General features: G+C 43.0%; 2 protein-coding genes across 2 annotated transcripts in view; both read left to right on the top strand.

Annotated features, from left to right (window-relative positions):
- Positions 1-5,761, top strand: part of wapla (WAPL cohesin release factor a) — a 34,217-nt gene extending 28,456 nt beyond the window's left edge. Inside the window, exons 18-20 of the mRNA XM_064316717.1 lie at positions 94-182; positions 1,017-1,112; positions 1,911-5,761. Coding sequence (XP_064172787.1) covers positions 94-182; positions 1,017-1,112; positions 1,911-1,976 — 251 coding nt within the window. The 3' untranslated portion in view covers positions 1,977-5,761. The remainder of the gene's footprint in view (positions 1-93; positions 183-1,016; positions 1,113-1,910) is intronic.
- Positions 5,762-17,049: 11,288 nt separating this feature from the next.
- grid1a (glutamate receptor, ionotropic, delta 1a) overlaps positions 17,050-25,502 on the top strand; it is a 301,759-nt gene continuing 293,306 nt past the window's right edge. The window contains exon 1 of the mRNA XM_064317444.1: positions 17,050-17,262. The gene's annotated coding sequence lies outside the window, so the exon portion shown is untranslated. The remainder of the gene's footprint in view (positions 17,263-25,502) is intronic.

Genomic DNA, 25,502 nt, shown 5'->3' with positions numbered 1-25,502 from the left:
ACCGGCCTCTTTTTTTAGCACCTTTTCTCTCCGCGGGTGTTTGTTTGCTTTTCATGCTCTCGCTCACTGGGTTCTCTGTGTGTTCTCTCTCAGCCCTGCAGCATGCTGGGAAGCATATGGAAGACAGCATCGTGGCCTCGTACACTGCACTGCTGTTGGGCTGTCTGTGTCAGGGGAGTTCCGTAAGTCTCACGCTGATCTCCAATTGGGCTCTTTGTGCCAGGGGGAGTCCCTTAAGTCTCACACTGATCTCCTATTGGGCAGTTTTAGCCGGGGGAGTCCCATAAGTCCCACTCTGATCTCCGCTTGGGCCATTTGTGCCAGGGGAGTCCCATAAGTTGCACACTGATCTCCTATTGGACCGTCTGTGTCAGAGGAGTCCTGTAATTCTTACACTGCGCTCCTGTTGGGCCGTCTGTGTTTTTGTGATGTCCAGCACGTATATATTACATCCCAAACAGAGTTGCCCTTTATAGATTAATCAGGGCAACTCCTTTCCAATGACACTTACTGTTTTAACTTTATTTAATGGGTTTCCTGAAGGACCTTGGGGACCTTTCCCACTAAATACTGTAGCCTCAAGGATGACTTTTCAAAAAACTGTTCTTTGGGTTTAATGATGGTTCTTTATCGAGGTTATTAGCTGCCCAGTACTGCCCCGAGCTGGGGTTCATCACACGTAATGGACTTTCCAGGGGGACGTTAGGTTATGATTGATATCAGCAGTCATTACCTTTTTACTGATAAGCCAGTGTAAATCCGTATGGTTGTCGGGAGGTTTTTATGTGAAGGTCGTTCTTTGCCGATTCTTCATGGTTAAATAAGACATTTCACAGCGGGAAAATACGGCTTTCCTCTCCTCCTTCTCCGTTCCAAACCCGTAGTGCGTTATTTTATAGAGCTGTGCTGAATGCTGATAGGTTAAGTGTGATTCTCACTTATCTTTTGACATTGGGCTGCTGAAACAGATATTGCTTAAACTTTAGCTGTCACTAAACACATCTTTTGCCTTTCAGGTGAATGTGACTACAGTGAGGGACAATTTACCTAAAGGGGATTTCTCCATAATGACGGAAATGCTCAAGAAGTTCTTAAATTTCATGAATCTTACAGTAAGTATTTGCTCACAGTGAGGATTTGTGTGGTGTGAGGATCTTTCTCTGTCTGGAAGCACTGTCTCTCTGCAGTAACCAGACCTTGGACCTGCATGAAATTAATTTTAAAGTACTTTTTCAAAATCTGTTTGAACTATCTGCGAACTCATTGCATTTCTGTACTTTAAATATTTGGTTATTTGGCCAGTGGTGTTTTCAACTGCATAACATAGTGTAAAAAATGTATTTGAAAATGCATGCAGGAGCTTCAGACCTTTTTTTCTGGAATAACAAATACAACTTCAACATCTGTGTTCATGTAAAATGTATGAATTTTCTTCTACTTCTTCAGTCTGCGAGATAAACTGTACTAGCAAAGCTGTATTAGCCACGCTATATTGAAGAAACATCCGGAGTTTAAGATTATCTAAGATTAAGCATCAGTTGCAATGAGAATTGTCTTTAAGCTACTTATGATAAATGATGCTTGCTAACTTTTTTTGCAGGCATATTGGGAAAGTACTTGCACATTTGGAATGTGTTTGAAAAGGGTTTTTTTTTTTCAAACGGAAATGCATCTAAAATGTAATTTCAGAAACAAATATAGTAATACTTATTTATTTGCCCCAGGTCTGATTGTAATCCAGTCTTTTTTTTTCTAGTAACCTATATCTTTCCTGTTTCTGTGGTAACCTAGTCTGTGTTACTGTGGTTGCCCAGGGTCCGTTACTGTGGTAACCCAGTCTCTTGATCTGTGGTACCCCTGTCTCTGATTGTGATAACTCTGTCTGAATCTCTCCCTGCCTTCCCCTTCAGTGTGCTGTGGGCACCACTGGACAGAAGTCCATCTCTCGGGTCATTGACTACCTGGAGCACTGTTAGTGCTGTGGCTGGGCTGGGTCCCGCTGCGGATTCCGGGCCACAGAGAGGGACATCGTCGTGATCGCCATCACAGCCGTCCTGTCAACGGGCTTCATCACCTTCCGCTTTCATTCCAATGGCGGTTGCCTCTCTCAGAATTTCACTCTGTACTTAAGCAGTGTTCAGAGGTTCTCCGGCAACTGACTGAGGTACAACGGCTTTATTTCGCAGACAAAATATGAACCTCGCAGAAACAACACGGGCTGCGTAAACCAAGCACGAATGGACGGGCTGTTCTTACTGGAAAGTTCTCTTGGGGTTCTCCTGGCCTACGAGCAGACGAGTGACGACGGTGGTTGAAGTGTGTCGCCTGTCAATGAATGTTATGTCTGAGGCAGCTGAGTTTTGAGTGATGATCTCGCAGGGTTCTGGCCAGTAAAGGCGGGGCTGTTTTGGACGTGGTCACAGCCATTTTCCTTTTGCGAGAACTCACGTTTGCACTGACTCCACACACCCCCACCTCCCCCCCCTTTGACCAAGGAAACAAATCAAGCACTTGCCTGCTCAGTAAGGTTAGCTGAATCGTTGAAGCTTTTTTTTCTTGTTTTGTTTATTTTTATTTAACGTGTTGGTAAGCTAACTTTAAGTATTCAGTAAAGTAATAAGCAGGTCATTAAGAGGGAAAGTGTGGAGTAATGTGTACATTCAAGTACATCTAGAGGAGTTTGGAGCTGGAATTTCGGGCTTGAGAAAGACAATTCCTCACAGTGGAGGGAAAATAAAGCATGAAAGATGGTCCAAGGCAAAGTCATCCTCACAGCTGCACGATGTGCATTTTCTGCTCCTGCGGTTTTGGGTTTATTTTAAGAAATGCAGTTAGATGATGGCTCGACTCACTTATCCCCTCTTAGCGGGTCAGGTGTTCGCTGTGAATTGTAGTTTTGGAAAGCGACTGTAAGAAAAAGCTTTTTCTTCTCAATGAAAGCTGTGAGTTGAAGACTGATTGCGTACATGACTCATGTACAGAGCAGGGCCTTTCTGCTGATGTAGAGCATTGTTTTGTCTGTATATGAAGACTAATAAGACTTGTTTTCAAAAACAAAATGTGCTTTTCTAACTGTTGAACTTTTGACTTTGTAATCTTAATTTAAGTACAAAATAAATCAGCAGGACTGGAAAAAATTTAAGTTTAATTATTTAAAATAGGCACTTGAAAGAATTTATTGAAAGTATCATTCACAACCTTTGTCTATCACAGGTACCTCTTAATACCCTTTTAATAGAGTCAGAATTATATAAAGAGAAGGAGCGAAGATGGAGCTAAATTGTAATGATTAATGTACTGAGCTTTAAGGGCATCTTGCAAGTTAAGCACCACTAAACGATGTTGTTTTGCACGTGCAGTATCCTCCAAATTAATCATACCCTAGATGAAGATGATAAGGTACATTATTGTCTTAAACTATTGGTAATGCATTAAATATATTAATTGCAGCCATTGAAAATGATAGTTTACCAAGATACACTTGACAAATCACACATGGCTTTACAGAGTAAATAAAGCTTTGTTTTCATATATTTGCTGCATCCTGAGTTGGCTGGCTAGCTAACATTACTGTAGCTGCTAGGACCATGCTAGCAAACCAACTTAAACAACATTTTGCTGTATAGCCTGGTGTAGCAGCTTACAATGAGTTAAGACCATGTTAAATATGATTACATACTCTTGAAGTATTAAGTTCACCAACAGTATTTGTGCCTGGGTGCGGTCGTACTTTGAAGATGTTCAGATGTCTCCATGACAGGTCTAGGGTCAGACACTTGCAGTATATTCTGCTGAAGCTGAACGGAACGCAGATGCTAGATCAGTTCTCAGTTCCCGTAGTCTTCTTGAGGCGCGAATCCGTGTGTAACCAGCAGATGTCACTTTGGTTTTCTTTTCAGCGTTAGATCCACTGAATTAATGGTAAATGCCTATATTAAATCAAGATTTTGGTTAAAGGCCTAGAGGTGATAACTTAGCCTGGGCAGTCTGCCTGGACTAATCAGGCCTGTGGGAAACCTTGGCTCTTTACCTGTGTGGTTTATCTTATACAGCCTTCTTTGCTCATCTTTATCAAGGACGTGAATAATTTTCGAGTGTATCGTAGCTGTGCTAATCTATTACGCCTTAATTCAATCTGTCAAATAGAACGAAAGATTCAAGACCTCTTATACCGTTCTCTGCTGCGCCCACGCAGAATTCACGACCAGAAGGGACCGGGGTAGTCTGAGCTTTAGGTGAGCATGACGCATCGTGGCTCAGGCCTATGAGTGGGGTTTTCATCTCAAACAAGGTCCCAGAGCTCTGCGTTAGAGATGATTATGTCAGAGTGTGAACCGTGAACAACCGCGTGGTACGATGTCTAATTAGATGACCGCTTCACTTGGTTGTCTAGCTAGCCAAGCCGTCGGCTTGTTAAGGTAATAGTTTTCAGTAGATGTAACGGCAGTAATTCACTAATGCACCGCGTAGTAGTGCATTAATGGCGTAGAAGAACTGCAGATTGAGGCGAAATGTCTGTGTGATGGTTGTGCAAGCGGACTGAGTTTAAGTGCTGTAGGATGGCTGAGAAAGACCTGGTGGAAATGGCTCATAAGTGGCTCTCGGCCGCGGACGGAACACAGAATTGCGTTCGCTAAGATGGGGTAGCGCAGCGCATTTTCTTGAAGAGTAACGGTGATTGAGTTTTTTTTTTTTTTTTTGCTTGAGCGAGCTGCATTACTCTGCTCAAAAGGAACTTGTTTTACGGCATGAAAAGATTTGCAGAATGCTCTCAATAATTAGGCTCTTGCTCGAGAAACAACAAAAATGTACATTTTCCATTTTTGAATGCCACTTAATGTTAATTACTTTTTACTTAATAGATGCACTTTAAATGTCAAATTCTCCTAAAATTGTGTATGTATTCGCAAAAAAAAAAAAAAAGATAAAGTACCGTTTCCTTTGGAGGCTTCATGTTTCATCCATAATTCAACCTCTTCAGTCTGTTACTCCCACTCCATGTGATGCTAAATGCATTGTTCATGTGATGGTCCTAGTGCCCCCTAGTGCACAGAGTGTGCATTACTCACAGTTTGCACTAGTATTTAATTCTGGAGTCCCGTTTACCTGACACAAGGTGATGTTCTGCAGGCATAATAAACCAAGCTCGGGTGAAGATGCAGGACTCCAATGTGCAGGACTAGAGATGCGAGAACAGCGAGGCTTTTAATAGCTTTTGTATTGGGCAGTGTTATTTGAGGCTTGAGTAACTTGCCGCGCGCACCACTGATGCTGAAATTGATCGGGCCTACGCGGGGGTTTGCGTTTTGTGACCTACCGGTGGTCAGGTGGGGCTCCCTCTGGTCACATGACTTCAGCTGGCCCCAGGTGTGCGGTTCGGTGTGGTTCCTGAGTGAAGACTCCTCTATTCCAAGAGGACAAGAGCCATACCAACAAGTTTTCTTTCTTTTTTTTCTTTGTAAAATTGCACTTGGTTTGCAAAAAAAAAAAAAAAAAAAAGGTTTATTTACAAATATGAATGGAATTACATGTACATATTTATGTAAATATTAGCTGTTGGACATTGGAATGGTAGAACACTTTTCTGAATCCAACCCTATTTTTGTTTTATACCACGTTTCTCAGTTGTATTATTTACAGTAATAAGTATAAAAAAAAGACAACTGCAGGAAGTAAAAAAAAGTTTGTACCAGTTTTGAGAATAATGTCTTTGGTTACATGTAAATAATTGTATCTGGAATAAAAATTGATACTTTCAGTACATCGTGTATTTTCATTTGCATCTCATTTTTGCCTGTTGTTCCTTCCGATTTACATGCATTTTTATTCGTGCGATGTGGCTGTGCAGCTCCCCAAGCTTCATCGTGCATGCTAAGATGGTGCGTGATTATGCATGATCTGGCAGTTGCATTGTTTAGTGTGCATCGCCTATACGACTGCGATGGTTGTAAACGTTAAATATTAATCGACGACCGAAGTACGTTTAATGAATCTGACCGATCTCGGAGAGGAATTCGATCTGCTGAAGGAGTTTATTATGGCGTACGCGCATTAACCCTGAAGGTCAGGAGATAGATGCACGCTCGGCGGGGTTAAAGCCTTGTTTGTTTCCAGATGGGGTCTCGCAGTGTTTCATGTTCACATTAAAGCTGAAATAAATTACTGGAAAAGCAGGGGGATTGACATGTTAATGGGGAATTTCTGCAAGCCTTTGAAATGAAATGAGCGAAGTCTGAAGCTTGTGAAACGCGAGCTGATCTTTGTCGAAGATGCTCCGCTCCCGATGCACTTGTGTTCCAGGGATTGCCGAAGATTTCAGCCAACTGCCCGCTGCCCCTTTTGCCCTGGAAATCTTGAGGTTGCCCTACATGGTTACAAGGGGCTGCTGGGTGGCTCATCCTGATAAAGTACTGTTCCAGTGGGTGGATGTTCCCAACAGTCCTGTATCTGTTAAGGTGCAGTTCAGTTGTGTGGATGGGTCCCATGGAACTGGGATAGATATGCCGTGAGCATCATAATGTTTGTGATAAAGACATATGACATATGAGACCCATTTGAATTGTTTGATTATAAATCTAAAATTGTGGAGTACAGAACCAAATCAAATATTATATATATAATCTTTGCCCCAAACATTATGGATCTGACTGTATATAGAAATGTATCTCAAATCCCTCACACATGCTGCAGGCTGGCTGGCATGAGCCTTCACGCTGGTCGGTCTCTGTCTCTGTAGCTGGGTGACAGCTGTTCAAAGCTTTACGGTGGAAATTGGAATAGGGGTGAAAATGTTGCTGACCACAAGCCCCTGCTAGGATTTTTTTCCCAACAGCTTCATTGATGCTCTACTTTCTCATTAAATTTTTTTTTACCCCCCACTGTTGTCATGTCAGTCCCATTGTTGCCGATTCCCCCCAGGGATTTTCCAGGGAGAAATGTTGGCTGGCACTCATTTATGGTTATCCCTTCATCCCAGATGTTTCAGAAACCAATATCCCCTGCAGTACATGTTTGTGGCTTGGAGCTGTCTCCTCACAGGCAACATAAAACCTGACACAATACCATGTATCCAAGCTCTGGAGAGGCTGGGAATTCTATGGTAACGGTTCCATGATGTTGTCATAGATACTGTCCCCTGAGCCTGGCGCGAGTCGTTTCATGTTTGAGGGACTCTCTGCGCTGTCAGACAGAGCAGTCTTCCTCCAGGCTGTGGATTATCGATCGAGCAGCCCGGTCGGCCGTGCCGTTCTGCTTTCTGAGAGGAGAGAACAGCCTCCAGGCTGGGCAGAACCAGCACTCTCAACCCAAAGTCTCTTATACGTGCATGGCAGACCCCGCTGTTCTTCCAGACCTGGAGAAAGGAGGATGAGGAGGATCCAGTGCACTCTGACGTCTCTGCTGAGGAAAATGAAGCTCGGTCCACACTTGACGATAATTCCCCTGATTTTAAGGCAGAGCTGACGGTCGGCTCTGATTATCCTCTAGTGTGAAAGTGCTCGAAACTCCATTTTGCCAGGACTGAGAGTCTTGGGGATTGCATTTACTCTGCAGTGCGTTCATTTAGCAGACGCAGTTATCCAGAGTCACTTACAATGGAAAAGGACCTGAGCGGACCCCATGAGCCAGAGTGCTAAACTAACGAGACCATCACCACTGAAACACTAATGCAAGATATCAATGCTAACCAAGAACCAAAGTATAAATCCCATACACAACTTATATACAAACAGAAATACATACTGTGTGCTTCTTACTGTATGAATCTAACTGTTAAGGAATCTAGTCTGTTCCTTCCTTAAGGAAGTGATTATGAGCGCTGTTGGTTTGGGAGGCAGCCAGGTTATTATAATAAAGTGCGTTGTGAATAATCATCCGTCTTTTTGTGTTTGTTTTGTGTATCACTTTGAATTGTTCAGTCGATTATGTCAATAACAAGCGAAGTCCTTTTAATCCCTCTATCTGAAGTAATGCTCAAATGTAGCAAGAATGGCAGTACACTCATCTGCCTGAGCTGCAGCAGAGTGTGCTGAAATGCTGATCTGGGGTCAGTGTTCTCCAAGCTCATTCTGCCACAGAGTGTGCCTAAATGCTGATCTGGGGTCAGTGGTCTCTAAGCTCATTCTGCCACAGAGTGTGCTGAAATGCTGATCTGGAGTCAGCGTTCTCCAAGCTCATTCTGCCACAGCATGCGCTTAACTGCTGATCTGAGATCAGAGTTTTCCATACTTATTCCACACATCAACTGTCTCGGGTCCCAGCAGTAAAGATTAAGATCCCCTGGATGAAGCAAATTGACTTGCCTGCCTCTAAAATCTCAGTTAGTCGTGGCACTGTGCTGAAAATAAAGTCTTGAGGATCCCACACCTCCCCTTTAATGCAGACAGTGAAACTCTCCTGGGGGGCATTAAGGTGGCGTGGTCCCCAACTCCCCCCCCCCCCCCCGAAATGACATTCTTTTACGTACATCCCCTTTATCCAGCTAGATAGTTACTGAAGGGCTTCAGGTTAAGTGCCTTTTAAGGGTACAACAGCAGTCGCCCACTTGGGAATCATACCTGTAACCTTTAAAATACAAGTCCAGCACTAACCATTATTCCACACCATTGCCCATGATGATGTTTACGTGTTTCAACAAAATGCAATATTGATTTCATATAACCCCCCCCCCCCCAACCAACCACACCAAACCTACTAACTGGGGAAAGGGTGCTATTGGAATCAACATTTATATGGTATCGTTTTTATGTTTAGTGCGTGGAAACATTCTCTGCTGTTACGAGTGAATAGCAGGTAGGGGGTGTGTCTGCTCGGCCTGTTTAAAATGTGAGGTAAATCGAGGATATAAAATCCAATCTGAGAGCTTCTCACAGCTTCGCTTGCTCCACGGGCTGCAAAGAGAATCATAATCTGCTGAATGAATTATCCGCCAACAATGATAATAACGCCAATAACACAGCATCAAGTCCTAGTTATTCCCTCAGGGGAGCGATGTCTGCGAACGCACTCCAGAAGGGCAATAAAATCTCCTCTGCTGATCGCAGACAGAGTTTTTCTTTTCAGAAAGTGAGAATAAAAATGTTCGCTGATGGTGGTGATGGCAAGCGCACGCTGCACGGTACAGAGGGGACTGTGTTCTTGCAGAGTAGCATGTGGCGGATGTTTGGAGAGGGACTTCTTTGAACAGGATAGCTCCCAGACAGGACAGGGCTGTAATGCACTGGGCAGAGGAGAAGACTTGGGCTGCTACCACGGATACGCGCCTGTGCTGTTGGGTGGCGTACTCAGCAAAGGTGCTGTCTACCTTCTAACAATCCAGCTCGCATTGTTCTCATTGTGTATGATTGTTCATTAAATTTTACATGGCTGCATGTGATTATGTGTTAACTTTTATTTTCACATCACACTTCCTGCAGTGTAAATATTTTTTGGACTTGAAAATACCAGTGAGGCCTGTGGATCAAAAGGTGCTTGGTAGGACTCACCCCTAAAAGCACTGGCTAGGACACGGCCAAAGGGTGCTGGTTAGGACATGCCCATAAAGGTGCTAGTTAGGACACACCCATAAGGGTGCTAGTTAGGACACGCCCCTAAAGATGCTAGTTAGGACACGCCCCTAAAAGTGCTGGATAGGACATGCCCATAAATGCACCACTTCATCAGCTTTTCATATGGCAGTATTTGTGAACTGCTAATGTTTTGTGCACTGAAATTAGTGACAACCCCTCCAACCCCCACCCCCCAAACAACACACTTAAGTGCATAACTTCCTGTAGTACAATATTGTTTTTTAAGAGTAAAATCTGGGACAAATGCTTTCTAGAAAGCTAAATGCAGTGTACCAAATAATACATTACATGAATTTGCAAGAATGTAAATTATTGAAGACAGTTTATAAACTGCCATATAAAAGTTTATTTATTATTTACTGACAGATGTGCACAATAATGGATGAAACTAAGTGGTCTTGCTGACAATTGAACCGGCAGTACTTTATCTCTTGCTCTCTCTCAAACTAATAAAAGAATTAAAAATGTACTCTGGAAATATTTTTTCCAATTAATTAGATGTTGTCATCCTCTGGGATTAAAGGCACGAATGTACATCAGTAGTTACTGTGTCCATTACCATAATAATAACCGTTAACAGTTGTATTGATGAGAAATGCTTTTAACTGAATTGAAAAGCTTTTCTTATAATGGTGGCAATGTGCCAGGAGTAATATGACTCCATCTTCCAGTAAACTGACCGTTTGCCTCGAAATTCAAACAGTTTTAAATCCATCTTTTCAGAGACCCACCCCCGCCCAACAATCATTATTATTTGAGACTAAACTCGACATTACAATACTTTCCCAACAGGTGACACTGTTTCTCACAGTAATGTCCCATTCGCCCCCTTTTTGCTGGTGTGTTGGGGTGAGGTTCGTACTGCACGGATCTTCGAAAATTAGTTAATTAGTTCAGGTGAATATAGTTGAATAGGAGACATTGACAAATTTCTGGTTAACGAAATATATAACATTTAATTGCAAAAATAGTAAACAATTATTGCTTAAAAATGCTTAATTAGTTTGCCAACTTGCAATGTTATTTGATCTTCCAAGTTCACTGTTTTTAGACTACAGGCGCCCGGATTTAAATACAATACACACGGACACGGACCAAATAGATTAAAAATCGATACTCGTATTTGCTCATAGCCATATTCTCCCATGCTTCTCCATCTTTGGATCACTGCATTAGTATCTAACGGCGGGGATAAAGTAGCCTAAACTGCGTGAAATTTCATTCTGCCGCTGGGGGGATGTGCTGTCTGATCTCCCCTCTTACAACTATTTAAATAAATGTTGTGAAGAGTACACACACTGGGTCACATATTTCAGTTTGTATGAGCAACCGTCTCCATGGGAGACGCAAATTGCGTGAAGATAAGGTTAGCATATAACGTGTTTTTCGCATTGCGACCTTCCTTCCTTCCACAACACAATAGAATTAAAAATTAATGGAGCCACACGACCGCTCTTAAGCGGAGTGGTGGATGAGATGAGCCGTAATCGCTCAAACAAACAGAATAACAAAAATGATTCTCTGCAGAATTGTGTTTTGTCATGTCTGGGGCAGACTCGGGCCACCCACTGCGCTCAGCGGTGAAGTCTGTTCTGAGCTGCAGGGACGCTGTGGGGCAACTGTAATTCCCCAAATGTTGAATTGGCCTTTCTGTTCTTATTATTACTGCCGCCGTTACTTTCATGGCCTTGCATTATACAGAACGTATCCCTCTTCGCCTTCCTTCCTGATGCGTATTGATGGTTTCACGGTGTTCTAGCCAGCCTCGGGGAGACCGCGCATGGTTAGGACTCGGACTACGCCGGTGTATTTGCGATTGCATTTTCCCTCTCATCACTCTGTCACTGTGCCGAAAGGAGGCGAAGCAGGGATGCTATTTGCGACAATCCACAGGAGCGCGACAAAGCTTGAGAACATCATAAATTACATCACCAAGCTTATTCTCAACGTGGCTGTAATTACCTCTGGGATCCTGCTATCCAATGCATAAGAAAATAGGGTTTCGGTACGCACGGCCTACGCAAGTATCTAGAACATAATGCTAGCGTTCTCTCTGAGAGGGAATTTAAACCATAGCTATGGTGTGCAAAGGGGTCGAGAGGCTAAAGTGTAGATAAATGCCACAGACTTGGAAAATGGAAGGTGGGCTGTTTCATTACGTGGAGCCAGAGCTGTGGAAATAATGTCATAGACATATCTGCTAGGAATCATTCGATTATATCGAATCACATTTATCCGAGAGAGTGAGGAGAGATAGAGAAAATAAAATTTGTTTGAAGAGAGAGACTGAAGAGAAACATACTATCATTACTACAACCAACTATCTATCTAACTAATAATAATAATACATTTTATTTATATCGCACCTCTCCCAAGCCGAAAGTCACTTGACAAAGTCAAAAGGATTAACAAAAAATACAAAATAAAACAGTACGTGCACAATGCAAAACAGATAACTAGGACAATAATACAGAAGGGGAGTATAGAATAAAATATAAACACAAACAAGGGTAACTTACACTAAAAATGTCAATGCTCTCTGCTTCCTTGATGTTTATTGGTGGAGTGTTCCACAGAGAGGGAGCGGCCACAGAGAAAGCTCTGTCACTGTTTCAGATGTACAGAGATGGGTTTTGGGGATGGAGAATAGAGTGCCAGTATTAGAGGAGCAGAGGGTGTGAGCATACACATTTAGCAGATGAGTGCGGTAAGGAGGGACCAGGTCATTGAGGACTTTGTAGGTGAGCAAAATAATTTTGAAATTGATATTTACCTTGATGGGAAGCCAGCGCTTTTTTAATGTGGGTGTGATGTGCTGCCAGGATCTTGCGTGGGTTAGTATTCAGGCAGCAGAGTTTTGGACGTGTCGAAATTTGGTCAGTAGGGCATTAGGGAGACCGTAGAACAGAGAATCACAGAAGCCAAACCTATAATAATGAAAGCATGAATTAAGCATTCAGCAGCAGAGGTGGATACTAAAGGATGAAAGCAAGCAATATTTCTAAGGTGAAAGAAAAAATGTTTTGAACAGGTTATTAACATGGAGTTGAAAAGACAGCAGGGGATTGAGTATGACGCCTAGGTTATGAACTGCCTTTGAGGCTTAAAAAATGAAACCATCTATATGTATTGTGAAGTGGTTGAGTTTTGATAGCTGGCCATTATTTGCAATGAGTAGAACTTCTGTTTGGTCACTATTTAACTGATAGAAGTTGGAGGTTAACCAGTGCTTTAAGTCTTGGAGGCAATGGAGCAATGGTGGAGGGAGATTGGAAGGAGAATTGCTGACATAGATATGTGGAAACCAAGACCATGCCTTTGAATGATCGTGCCAAAAGGTAGGATATATATAAGGAAAAGCAAAGGTTTTAGCACTGAACCCTGAGGCACGCCCTGGGTGACAGGGGCTAGGAGAGATTTGAAGGCGTCAAGTTTAATGAAGTCCTGCCTATCAGTCGAGAAAGGCTTGAGCCAGTCCAGGAGGGTGCCAGAAATGGAAAGGGACTACTGCACGATAGATCTAAGAGAACCAATATGGTGACAGCACCTGCTAATAATAATAATAATAATAATAATACAATATTGAAAAAGTGCATTTATTACTAAATGTGCTATTTACGCAGTACATTAGTTATCAGTGACAAATCCACTACTTCACAGATCTTAGCAGGCTGAAGAAGCTCCTCAGGGCAGAGTTCATAAGTGTGATAAGAGATAGCAGCTCACACTACTCACAGGTGTTACACTGTGTGTGATATTACTGTGAGCAGCCTGTCAGGCCCGTGCGTTCTCTGGAGTGATGGGGGAAAATGATGTTTCTGTGAGACAGAAAACAAATGGCCGTTTGAAGGCTGCCTCAGTGTCAAGAGGTTTTTTTTTTTCTCTTCTGAAGGTTGCAGCAGCTATTTGGTTTACAATGTTAGCCATGGTTAGCAGTTCACAAAAAACACCTTACCTTTTCTGGACACGAGTTTGTAAAAATAATTTTATTTCAATGTCACAAATAGAGTAAAAAGAAATAAATAAATAAAGACAGGGAGGGAGGAAGCCGCACCTTTCAGCATCTTCAAAAGACCATTTCTGAAAACAGAAAACAGACAGAAAAGACCCGTATTTGCATTATCAAGCATAATTTAATCAGAGAAATGCAAGGGGGGATAAATATTAATCCTTCCCTGCAGCAATGTTCTCTACGGCTCATGTGCTTGGAATAAAAAGCTTGCCCAGGCTGGAAGGACGGAGTGGAGCCCGAACAGGCAGGTCTCTGCTCATCGCTCCAGGGCAAATCTGTGGACCTGCCATTATTCCAGCACAAACATCCAGTTCTTTAGCATCCTTTTCCATGTCAATGACAGCTCCTCAGCACCCTTCGCTCTATGTGCTCGCCATCCGCTCCCCTCTAATTCAAAATGGCACCCGCCGCCATCACTTGTGTTGTGTTGCGCACACATTCTAGCATATATTATTGCAGTGTGTGTGTATGTGTGTGTGCTGGTTAATCTGTTCCAGAAGATAACTATTTATTTATAACTGACCATGAAGGCTGTTTGGATTTTGTATCTTTTGACCTGCATCACTTGTATCTATGGTTATACTGAATTCTCCTGATACAGTTCCCACTGTGGACAACTGTTTCGGCCGATACAAGCTGGATTGTGAATAGGGTTTAGCTCATTTTGTAGACTAGGGAAGGTTCTGATGAAGCTTCCCAGATTTGTTTGGTGCAATTACCGGAGAGCATCTCATCCAGCAAAAGAATCTCAATTGCTTTTGTTAAATGTTTGATGGATGCACAGTGGCTGTCGGGAGAATTTAGCTGGAGATGCGGCATTCCAAACGGCTGCCTGCCCACATTTCTCCAGCCCACCATCTCCACAGTCCGCCAGCTCCTCTCCCTCAAAAAGCCCTTCTGGCCTGTGACTAATTTTTTCATACACTGCAATATTTTCAGCTTCATCTGCAGCAATGATTTTGGTGTTACTTTTGCAGTGATAGATGTAACATTACATGAATAGATGTTAGTGCGGTGGTTCCCAGCCCTGTTCCTGGAGATGTACTGTACTGTCTTGCACTATCATTTCAATCATAATTTGGCAAACCTGATTCTACTAATTAGCAGATCAACAAGATTTTTAGCTGTTGAATGAGGGTTGGAGTGAAAAGCTACAGGACGGTAGATCTCCACTAACAGGGTCGGCAGCCACTGTGTTAGTGCTACACACAAACTGCTCTCTCTCTCTCTCTCCCTCTCTCTCTATCTTCCTCCTTCTTGCTGCTGGTTTTCCTATGGTGCCCAAAGGACGTTGTTGAAGTCACAGCTCCCGTCTTTTATCGAGGTGTTCAATTATGCCTGTGCGTGGCCAAAAAGATTTGGGGTTCAGGGGTTGACCCCCGAGAGCGTTCCTCGCGTGTTTATCATATGTCAGCGGGAGATGGGGGAAGGAACGCCGGGAATTAAGAATTCCATTTGAGTAAACGCGGAATTTCGCCCCTTCTTTTATTCATCCTCATGTAGTATTAATGGAGAGCTCTTTTGCTCTTTAATCACCCTCTCCATCATTTGGCTGGCCCGGGTTGACTCTCTCGTGCGAGCCCGTGAGCCGCGTCTTCGTCCCCCTGTGGGTTCACGCTCTCAGAGTTCACTCTCTGAGCGTCGCTGCGGGAAACACAACAGCCACGGTGCACTCACCGTATCAGAGTCACTGTAGAAAATTCCGGCAATTAGCCATCGGATGGTGCTGCGGACCTCGGATACGGGAAGAGAGAAAACAGGAGAGAATCTGTAGCCCAGGTTGGGGAGCTCTGTTATCGCCAGAAGACATAAATTCCTTATTTCCCTCTGCTGATTAAAGGGGAAATATTGACAAACACATTTCGGTGCACGCTTGGCATGGTGAAAATTTAAATTTTATCAGGCCATTCAGAACAGGTGTGTCCATCCAAGCCATGATGTTGAGAGAGCATCCATGCTGGGTCTGCTGCCATGGAGACCTAGGAAGGAGACCCCATCCAGAACACAGTTGTGTGCAGTTATTTAATGGGATGGCAGTGAAACCACTAATGAACGCTGTGTTATATATTTGTCCAGGTCTAAATAGGGTAAGCTAATTTTGCACACTAAGAAAGGGTCCGATTAAGTTTTCAGGTCTGTCTGGTCCAATCAAACAGAGTCCACATCAGTAAAACATCTCAGGGTGGATGCACCGGGATTCTGGGCACAGTGGATAGTCAGAGGTGCAGCATGGGATTTCTCCAGGCCTTTTTTATGTGTCCTCTCCTGAAGAACATGAGAGAGGATGTTAAAGAGCAGGAAAGACAGCTCATACCTGAGAAATGCTTTCACCCCAGTCTTCCTCAGGCATGATTGGACTATCTGAAAGAGAAAGAGAACGCACTGTATCCACCTGAGGTCAGTGGATGAGCAGAATCACCACGATCTCCCTGCTTCCCTCAACCTTGAGTCCTTTTAAAGCAATCCGAGTTTTGGTGACTTAAAAAAACTCACAATTAATAAACTCTAGTATAAAAATACAGGTGAAAGCAGGTTTTTAATTTACAACGTGAAGTGGAAATGACGGTGACTAATTTTTTATACTGAGGAAAAACTAATTAAAAATATCAAGGGAATAGGGGAAAAGAAAACAAGGCTCAGAAAGGGATGCATTTTAAAAAATTAAATAAATCTCCTTCGTCTCACTCAGCTAAGCCACTCTAAGCTGCTCTTTGCAGCTATTACACTGCAATCACTCTGCACAGGCACGTAGCAGAACTACATCTCCCAAATCCTCCCTCCCCCTCCCAAACGCACACACGCACGCATGCGCATCTCTGGATTGGCTAAATCAGTGGTTCTCAACCTTGATCCTGGGTGCCCACTGTGTATGCTGGTTTTCGTTCCAACCACAGTTGCAGTCCCGGAATTGTAACAAGCTATTATTTTTGCTTAATTAGGTGCTTCTCATGTCAGAGGGATTATTTGCCTACTTAAGCCACCTTGTGTCAGAAATAGCTATGCATGCCATAAGGAATAAAAGTCCCGTATTCACATTGTGCTATATTGTAGGCGATTATGTAAAGATGTTTAAAAAAAAACCAAAAAAAAAAAAAAAAAACTTTAACTAATCATAATAAAGACTGAGGCAAATCAACAGGTTCCTAATTGGGGAAAGTGTGGACATCTGGCCAGTAAATCTAATCATTTGATAGATAACGAAGAATTCAAAAACAAAGAAAATGATAACGAGTCAAACCTGTATTGTGCTAATTAGTTTAAGGGAAATATTATGCACTTAAAGCACTTAAACACATGTGTTCAGCAACCTAATTAGGAGCCTATTAATTCACCTCGTTAATTTGAGCTGTTAAAAATGTTACCTTTTTTAAAGTGATTGTTTGCAATTGCAATCACTTAAAAAGCAACACAATGGGATTTTATTCTTCATGCCATGCATAGCAATTTCTGACATAATGTGGCTTAAGAGGGTAAATGATTCTTCTAAACATGAAAAACACCTAATTAAGAAAAATTAACAGCTTGTTAAAATTCTGAGATTGCAATTGTTGTCGGAACGAAAACCAGCATACACAGCGGGCCCCCAGGACCGAGGTTGAGAACCACTGGGCTAAACGCCATAGAAATAATGTACTAGCTCGCACACTCCCCCATCAAGCACAGGTCCGAAATACAGTGCGTACGGTAAGTTGCACTTTACTTCACAGTGTACTACTAAGCAATCACCACCATTAAGCTCTAATATGCGAAGACAAGAAACAAAATAATCATGATAAAAAATAAAATATGAATTTAATGTATGGTTAATTATTTTGGCCAGGTTTCCGTCGCAAAAATGTATGTGCACTTGCAATCCAACCGGGCAAGAGTAAACAACGTGAGACGTAGTACGTTAGTTTGTTTAAAAGTATGAGAAACATTTACTCTTGTTACAGGCGTTGTGACACCGGGAACACTGGTTAAACCGTATTCCACCCAGCGATTGCAGAGGTCAAAACGATCAGGTTTCTTAAAATATGGGCTGTAAAGAAAATTATGGCAAACAGCACCGAAATTAAGCGCGGAAATTTGCATAGTGATTCGATCTGCTAGACAACGATGCCGGTCGTATGGGAACCTGCACAAGATAATGATGGTCAGTTTCACTGCTTGTAACTTTATTTCCTTATGCAATGTTGATATTCAAATTATAACAATGTTCAAAACATTTGTTTAGGAAAAGGCACAAAGGGGAAGCCATAGGCTATGCACTTCTTCACAGTAGGTTTACTTATTTCCCTAAAGTGAGAAATTGACCACTTTTCTACTGTTGGCTCCTTTTTAACTAGGCTACTGTAGCCACCCGGCAAACGCCATGTTTCTAAATTAATGTTAGCTAGACCTATAGTTCCTCTACCGACATACAGAAACAGTTAGTAGGTCTGTCGTGTACACAATACCCAGTTAAAACACTTCTGTTTAAAAATATGACAAGCACTTTAATTTATTTGTCATTCATGGTAGAGGAAAAAATGACTGCATCCATGCCTATGTGTCTCTTTCAGCTAGAATGTATGTGTTTTTGCAAGTATTTATGTGTAAGCATGTCTCTCTCATAGCCTACATTTATATGCATTACTGTTATCACTCATCACAAACAAGTTTTGCATTCTGTCTTTATTTTAAGTAGTAAATATATAAGAATTTGTACATTTTGAAAAATAAAATAATTTCACATCCAAGTATAAACATGTCCTTTCTGGAGTGTAAGTTTTCATCAGCTGTTTAAAACGTTCATTTAAATGTCTTCGATGTCTTCGACACTTCGATGTGACACACAAAGTTTGAATGACCACATTCTCTTCAAATGGTAAGATGAAAAAACACAGGGCCAAGTTACTTGAAATAATTTGGGAAACATGGGGTAGCCCTGCTTTGGAATACAGCTTGTTTAATTTGTGTGAGCTAAGATAGCCAATATTGTTTCTTGTAACCTGGCCCAGGTTTGATATCTGTGCTTTTAATGGCAGGCCTAGATTTTGCAAGTTTTAATTAATGCCTTATAGACAGTAGTTTGAATGTGTGAGTAGCATGCCATTTCGTATGTTGAAAACGTGTTTTTCTTAAAATCAGTCATAACAGTAGCTGATTTTTGACAGGGCATTGCTTTGATTGGCTCAACATACTGAATATTCAAACTGTAGTTTCTTTTAATTGGTTTATAGGGGTCATGTATGGCAAATTTTATTTTTGTGCTGTGTACCAGTTATCAAAATAAACAAAGAATAGCGAAGTACAATACTTATTGAAAAAATCAACTCAAGTAAAAGTACTAGGATTTAAGAATGCTCAAAAAAGTACCATTACGGATGAAAATGTGTTTGAGTACTGTATTGAGAGTTGTTGTAATTTGTTACTTTGCACCTCTATTTTAAATGATGCTTAAAAGAAAAGAAAAGGGGGGAAGCACAGCTCAGCTAGTTAACAGTCCCTGAAGGTGTTGGTTTCATGTTACATCATCACAAGCCCCAACTGATAACGATGACCAAAACTCACTTTAATTTGAGCTTTGACATGTGAGAAGTTATAACGATCATTAAAGTCCCTGTACTGTAAAATTTTTATATTCTGGTTTGAGATGAAATACTGTGGTTCTTGTATATTTACCACACACATGCAATATAAATATTAAGCAATATTAAGTGCATGCATAAAAAGACCTGGCATTGTGCTAGTGTTGTGTGGGGTAGTGTTGGATCAGTCCTTGAGGATAGGTTCAAAATAGGACTATTCTACTCTGTGGACATGTCCATCATGATGAATAGCTGTTCTAATAACAGCTATGTATGCTTGCCTCTGGAGTCACGGTTGCAGTGCTCATTCATGAGGAGAAAGGAGATAGCACAGAAGCTGTTTTGCATCATCCTAGAGTAGGAGTGTTGATCTAGCATCAGATCTCACTAATCCCTGTCCAGGCCCTAACTATTATGGTCTGCCAGGCAAAGCTAATCCGAGATAATCACTGTCACTCGGAGATGCTTTATGAGCATTGGCACTGGGGTCTGAAAGTGCTGTAACTCTTCTGCTAGCGTCACTAGGCTAGGCAGCTAAGGGTCAGAATAAGGCCTGGCATTGTGGGTGCACTCGATCTCACATTTGCTGCTGTAATGGTCCAGAAGAGCTGGATTACCACTTATCTCACCAGTCTGAGGGGCAGCCCTAGGGCCGCAGGCCATATTTAACAAGCAAAGTCCACAGTAAACTTGGCACAGCCTGAGAATCTCTGATCTCAGAGACAGAAGTGCATATTTTGTTTATCAAATTAAATAAATGTTGAATGGTAATTCCCAATGTTTGCAACCCCCTCATATGTTAATGCTTCTCCTTCATCTTGTTAGAAACTGTTTAGGGACACAGTAGTGTTCTTTTATTTTCGCATGCTATGTTAGGCAATTGATGTTGCTGTGGGAAGTTTTTTTTTGTTTTGATTGTTTTAAAGTGAATTCCTGAAATTAGTTTCCCTTATATACTTTTTTTTTTTTTGGACTGGTATATATTTTTACTTACTCTCGGGGAAAGTATTAACTTGAACAAACTTCCACAAAAAAGAAACGGCATCAGCAACTTGGTGCCAGCCTCACCATGAAATCAGGACAAAAACTTTTTTCTCTCTCCCAAACTGATTTTTTTTCCCCCAAGTGAAACAGACTGGGTTTCCTTGTCATGTTTTGATCTGCTTGTCGTTTGTTTGTTTCCTGATCAAACTTTTGATGTTCACTGTACTTTCTAAACCATCGATGGCCTCCGTGGTTTGAAAGAACACTCTAGAGTAAGTAGACTCTCAGAGTACCAGTGGAATTTTAACTAGATATGCTGATGGCAGGAAATTTGCTGATAGGCTGATATGCCTTAAAATGGTATTCAGATCCCATTGAATCCCTGAGTGGGTTTATCTGTTTTATTAGCATGCATTATGGATTATGTGACTTCGCAATAATTAACCAAATGATAATTCATGTTTATGAAATTAATGGTTTGTAATTAAAATAAAGCTTAGAAAAGCCCAATATCTGACTAACAAAGACTGGATATTTCTTGAGCATATCAAGGATATTTACTGGAATATTTTAGTAGCTTGTGAATAAGGAACCAGACAGCAGATATAATGGAAAGAGAAGGAGAAGGAGAGAAAGACAAAGATCTGCGGTCGGCTGTGAAATGGAGATTCTTACCCTTTGCGGGATTATGTGAAATTCTTTGGTGGCATTTTGTGACAGTTTGGGGACGGGGACAGTGCCGCAGCGCTGGGGAACGCTTTTACCTGAGATCTGCAAGCTTAAAGGCTTCATCCTCCTGAGCTTGGCTGAGAGGAGTCATTTCTCACCTGACTTCTCACCTGTGAAATCCCAGACTAGGCTGATGTGAAGATGCGCACGGGAGCGAATGAGGCTGTCCTCGGCTCTCGCCGTGCGGCATCGTCTGCCAGCGTCTGATCCCCTTCCCCGTAAGCCATCGCAGGCTCCCGGACTGAAAGTCAGGCGTGAGCCGCGGCTCAGCCGAGGGAATCTGTTTTGAAAGCTGCTCGTAGATCCTGAGACGGCCTTTTCTCCGGCTCGGTCAGTGCGGTTCCAGGGCCGCGCGTGGCCCTGTCTGCAGGACGCACGCTGAGGGGCTCGTGTAGAGCTGCGTGAGCTCTGCGGGGTGGGGAGCGGTGCTCTTATGAATCATTAGCCTGCAGACACACCCTCATTTGCTACATGTACTTTGGAGTAATAGCAGGGCGCAAAACCGTTTTTTATTTACTGTATTACGGGCTGTTGTGTGTGTTTGTGTTCTGTTTATTCTTTTTTGCTGTGCCAAGGTGATTACGTAAGTCGCTCTAAAGAGCAACATCTGCTAAATGAATGAATGAATGAATGCATGAAGAAAGGTCTGGATAAATGAGTGAATTAAAACAAAAGATGCAAAGGTGCGTTGTTTGAGTAACAGTGGGTGCTTGACAGCTCTGGTAAGTCTGGATGTTCTTCCAGAAAAGGCAGTTAGTTTCTTCACAGTTGGGTCCATTTGCTCATCCCGACAGTTTCTGCTCCGGTAATTAATCAAGGTAATTCCTAAGCTAATTGGTTCATTAGCACGACCTCCTCCTGGATTCAGGTGTTTCCATAGATCCATTTGCCCGTGGAAATTGGTGCCCGCAGCGAGTTCTCCGGTGTTCCTCCGGGGGCTGAGTAATTACCCAACATGCTGTGGCAGTGTCGTGGTGTGAGCGGGGGGCATTAACTCAGCGCTGTGATCCAGCTGAGCATCGGGCTCTCATGGGGCACAGGAGGAATGATCGTTTTGTGTTCAGTAGTCTCACGGAGGAGGAGTTACCGGTTTGTGTGTTTAGTAATCCTGTCCCTCATCTATGAGGAACTACTGGTTTGTGCATTTAGTAATCCTGTCTCTCATCTATGAGGAATTATTGGTTTGTGCGTTTAATAATCCTGTCTCTCATCTACGAATAACTATTCGGTGATAATCCTATCTCTCATCAATGAGAAACTATCGGTTTACGCGTTTAATAATTCTGCATTTCATTGAGGAGGAATTATCAGTTTGTGTTTAATAGTCCTGTCTCTCGTCAATAAGGAACTATTGATTTGTGCGTTTAAAAATCCTCCATTTCAAGGAGAAATTATCAGTTTGTGTTTAATAGTTCTGTCTCTCATCACTACTTGAGTCTCTGAGGGGGAGCCGGACAGCCCTTATGCCCACGTATCCAGCCTGTCCTCAGCCTGCCCTTTCTCTTTTGCGGGGTTCCAGAGGTTCATGCTCACCTGCTACTTTCTGGCACACTCACGCAACACCCCCCCAGAGCCCCTCGACTCACAACTACTTCCCCTGTCCCGGAACACTCCCACTCCTCCAAAAGCCCCCTCCACTCCCAGAACCCCCCCCCCCTACACTACAACCCCCCCCCCCCCAGTCCTCAAACCCCACCCCCCCCTCCGCTGCCAGAACCCCCAACTACTCCAACCCCCCTGCCCCTCCCAGAACCCCCACTCCTCCAACCTCCCCCACCCCCCAGAACCCCCCACTTCTCCAACTTGACTGAACTTGAAGAACCTGACTGGCCTGCGCAGAGCGCTGACCTCAACCCCATCCAACACCTTTGGGATCAATTAGAAAGTCAACTGTGAGCCAGGCCTAATTGCCCAATCATTACCCGACCTCATGAATGCTCTTCTGGCTGAATGGAAGCAAATCCCTGCAGCAACACTGAGTATAAAGTCTACCCAGAAGAAGAGGTTGTTATAGCTGCAAAGACTAGACTAACTCCATATTAATGCCCATCATTTTGGATGATATGTTGGATGTCAGGTGTCCATATACTTTTGGCCATGTACTGTATGAGGCTACTAAGTTAACTAACATTCCAGTAAGAAGTACGTACGCACACACGAAACAATGTGCCGAAGTACACGATCATGTGATAGCCTTGTATCCAAAAGGGTCGATAGGTCAAAATAACGCCTGAACCGGAAACAGATTGATGCAGGTTTTGCAGGTCTGCCGTATTTGCAATTAGACCGGTTCCTGGAGCTAGGAGCGAGATGCTAGGAGGCTTCCGAAGGATACCAGAGCAAGAAACACAAGCGCATTTTTTATAATTTATTCATTTATAATTTCATTATTTATTTTTTTATTTTAAATACTCCGTGCCAGGTGTCTATTTGGAATTATACTTTTGTAAATCTCATGCCATTGTTATTTGTGAAATCAGTTGTTAATTTTAAAAAGTCTGTCCTTGACTGACCCGGAAATCGATCAAGGTCTGCCATCCTTAAGAACATTCCAATCCATTAAATGAAAGAGCTTGGAGCAAGGAGCTAGGAGGCTCCCGAAGGATGCCTGAGCAAGGAAACAGGAACACAGAATCAAAAGAGTGCATCCTTTGCAGAAGAATTTTTTCGGAATGCGTGGCATGTAAGTGATCGATCTGTGGATCTACCTCTCCCACTGAACTGTATCTGCCACGTCCGTAATTGACGTGGCTTCAGAATGACGCTCGACTGAAAAAGGACGTTCCATTTGCCTAGTACAGGTTTCCTCGTTCCCTTTCCTTGCGGTCCCCGAAGGGTGAAGCTGAGGAAAGGATGTGAGTGAAAATGAGTGATTGGAGAGGGACCCTGGTCTTAGCTTCCCACGGTGGGAAGCGAGCACGCCTTTCAGCCTTGGCCTGATTTGCAAATGCAGCCCAGTTGTGTGTGTCTCCTCAGAGTAGGCTTGGCTCCAGACCCCCACAGTGTGATATCAAATTCATGAAAAATATGATTTATAAAGGTACTTTACTGAAGGGAGTAACCAGTGTTGATAATACATTTTTCAAGAGTTTTGATCCGAAATTAACAGATGATCCGTAAAACATAAACAGTTTATTATGAGGATTTGCACTCTCACTTGACAGCCCTAGTGCCAGTTCACCACCTTTGAAAACAGCATTATTTTGGGGTTTGGAGGGTTATGGGATTTGGACGCTTTGGCTAGTTTTGCAGAGGAATTGGCCTAGTTCTGTGATTGGATTGGGCTGGTGGTGTGACCTGGCAGCCTGGTCCTTACACCAGGATTGCCGGGTTTAGTGCCCACAGATGGTGCAGACCGGGACTGAGCTCAGTAGCAAGGCGTTCTGTTCCCCGGCACACTCCCGGTTTAGCCGTGCATCCGATATATCCCCCTCCCCGGTGGGGCGTGTTGTTTTTTGGGACCTCCTCTGGGGAGCCCTTCGCAAGCTCCCATCCGGCGTTTGCCTCTGCTTCTCTCCGGAGACGTGCGCCTGAAATGGCGTCACCGCCTGTCTCTCTCCCCCTCTCTCTCTCTCTCTCTCTCTCTCTGAAAGAGTTTGGAGTTTGCAGAAGTTGAAATTTTCTGGCAGTAATAGGGCGAAAGGAAGAATAAGAATCCGGGTTTAACACGCATTCCAGTAAACACGTCCACATTGCTTGCCTTGGCAGTTTAGATTCATCCAGGAAAAGATGCAACACATTAATGGTATTTCTTGAGATTGATACGTCTTGCAGTTTTAATTCTCCAGTCCTTCATTAGGAGGAAAATAGTTTGGCTGTACCGTATGTATCTGACATTCAGACAGCACTGGGGACTTGGGCTCACATTTGCCTGCCTTTGCCCACTTGGGCATCAGCATTAATGAATCTGTCACACACAAACACATACAATACATACACACATACATACAGCACACATACACACACACATACTTTCAGTACACATACACATACACACACACACACACACACACACACATATGTACGCGCATGCATGCACATGCACACATACACACACTCCTGATTCCATTCAGACCAACCCTCCCATGTCTATCAGCTAATACGCACTGAGATATCCATAGCTCCTCGCAGATCCACTCCAGAATAATTTCATTTGCAGGTGTAATTCTGGGAATGACTGGGAGTAATGAATAGAAGCGCGCGTCCGCAGGGCCGCACTCGTACTGGGCTGTGCGCGTATCCTCCCGGGCGAGGACGCGGGATCGCGTTTACTGTACGTCCCGACTCCAGCCATTTCCCTTAAGGCACAGCAAATCCTGTTACTTCTCTACAACATTTAAAGCTCTGCTATATCTCCTAGAGGGGTGGAAAAGCAAAGCAATCTGCAGGCTCATTAAGCTGTCTGTACCTAGTTGGCACAGCAGTAAAGATTTTACAATGTGGTTGGGTGCAGAACCTTATGACCCCCCCCCCCCCCCCTCCCCACCTTTTCAGACCCTTCCCTTTATTTGTGCTGCACTGCATTTCGCTGAAGGTGCTATCAGTTAAGGACAGGGTCCTGGCTGGCCATGCAGGATTAAAAGGACAGGTCAGACCCAACAACCACAAAATTAGTTCCAGCACAACCGTTTAGACCACTGCGATAAGGTTGTGTTTTTT

Source organism: Anguilla rostrata, chromosome 18 (assembly GCF_018555375.3).
Source record: "Anguilla rostrata isolate EN2019 chromosome 18, ASM1855537v3, whole genome shotgun sequence".
NCBI lineage: Eukaryota > Metazoa > Chordata > Actinopteri > Anguilliformes > Anguillidae > Anguilla > Anguilla rostrata.
The sequence above is the reverse complement of the archived record's forward strand: the minus strand, read 5'-3'. Positions and strand labels throughout refer to the sequence as shown.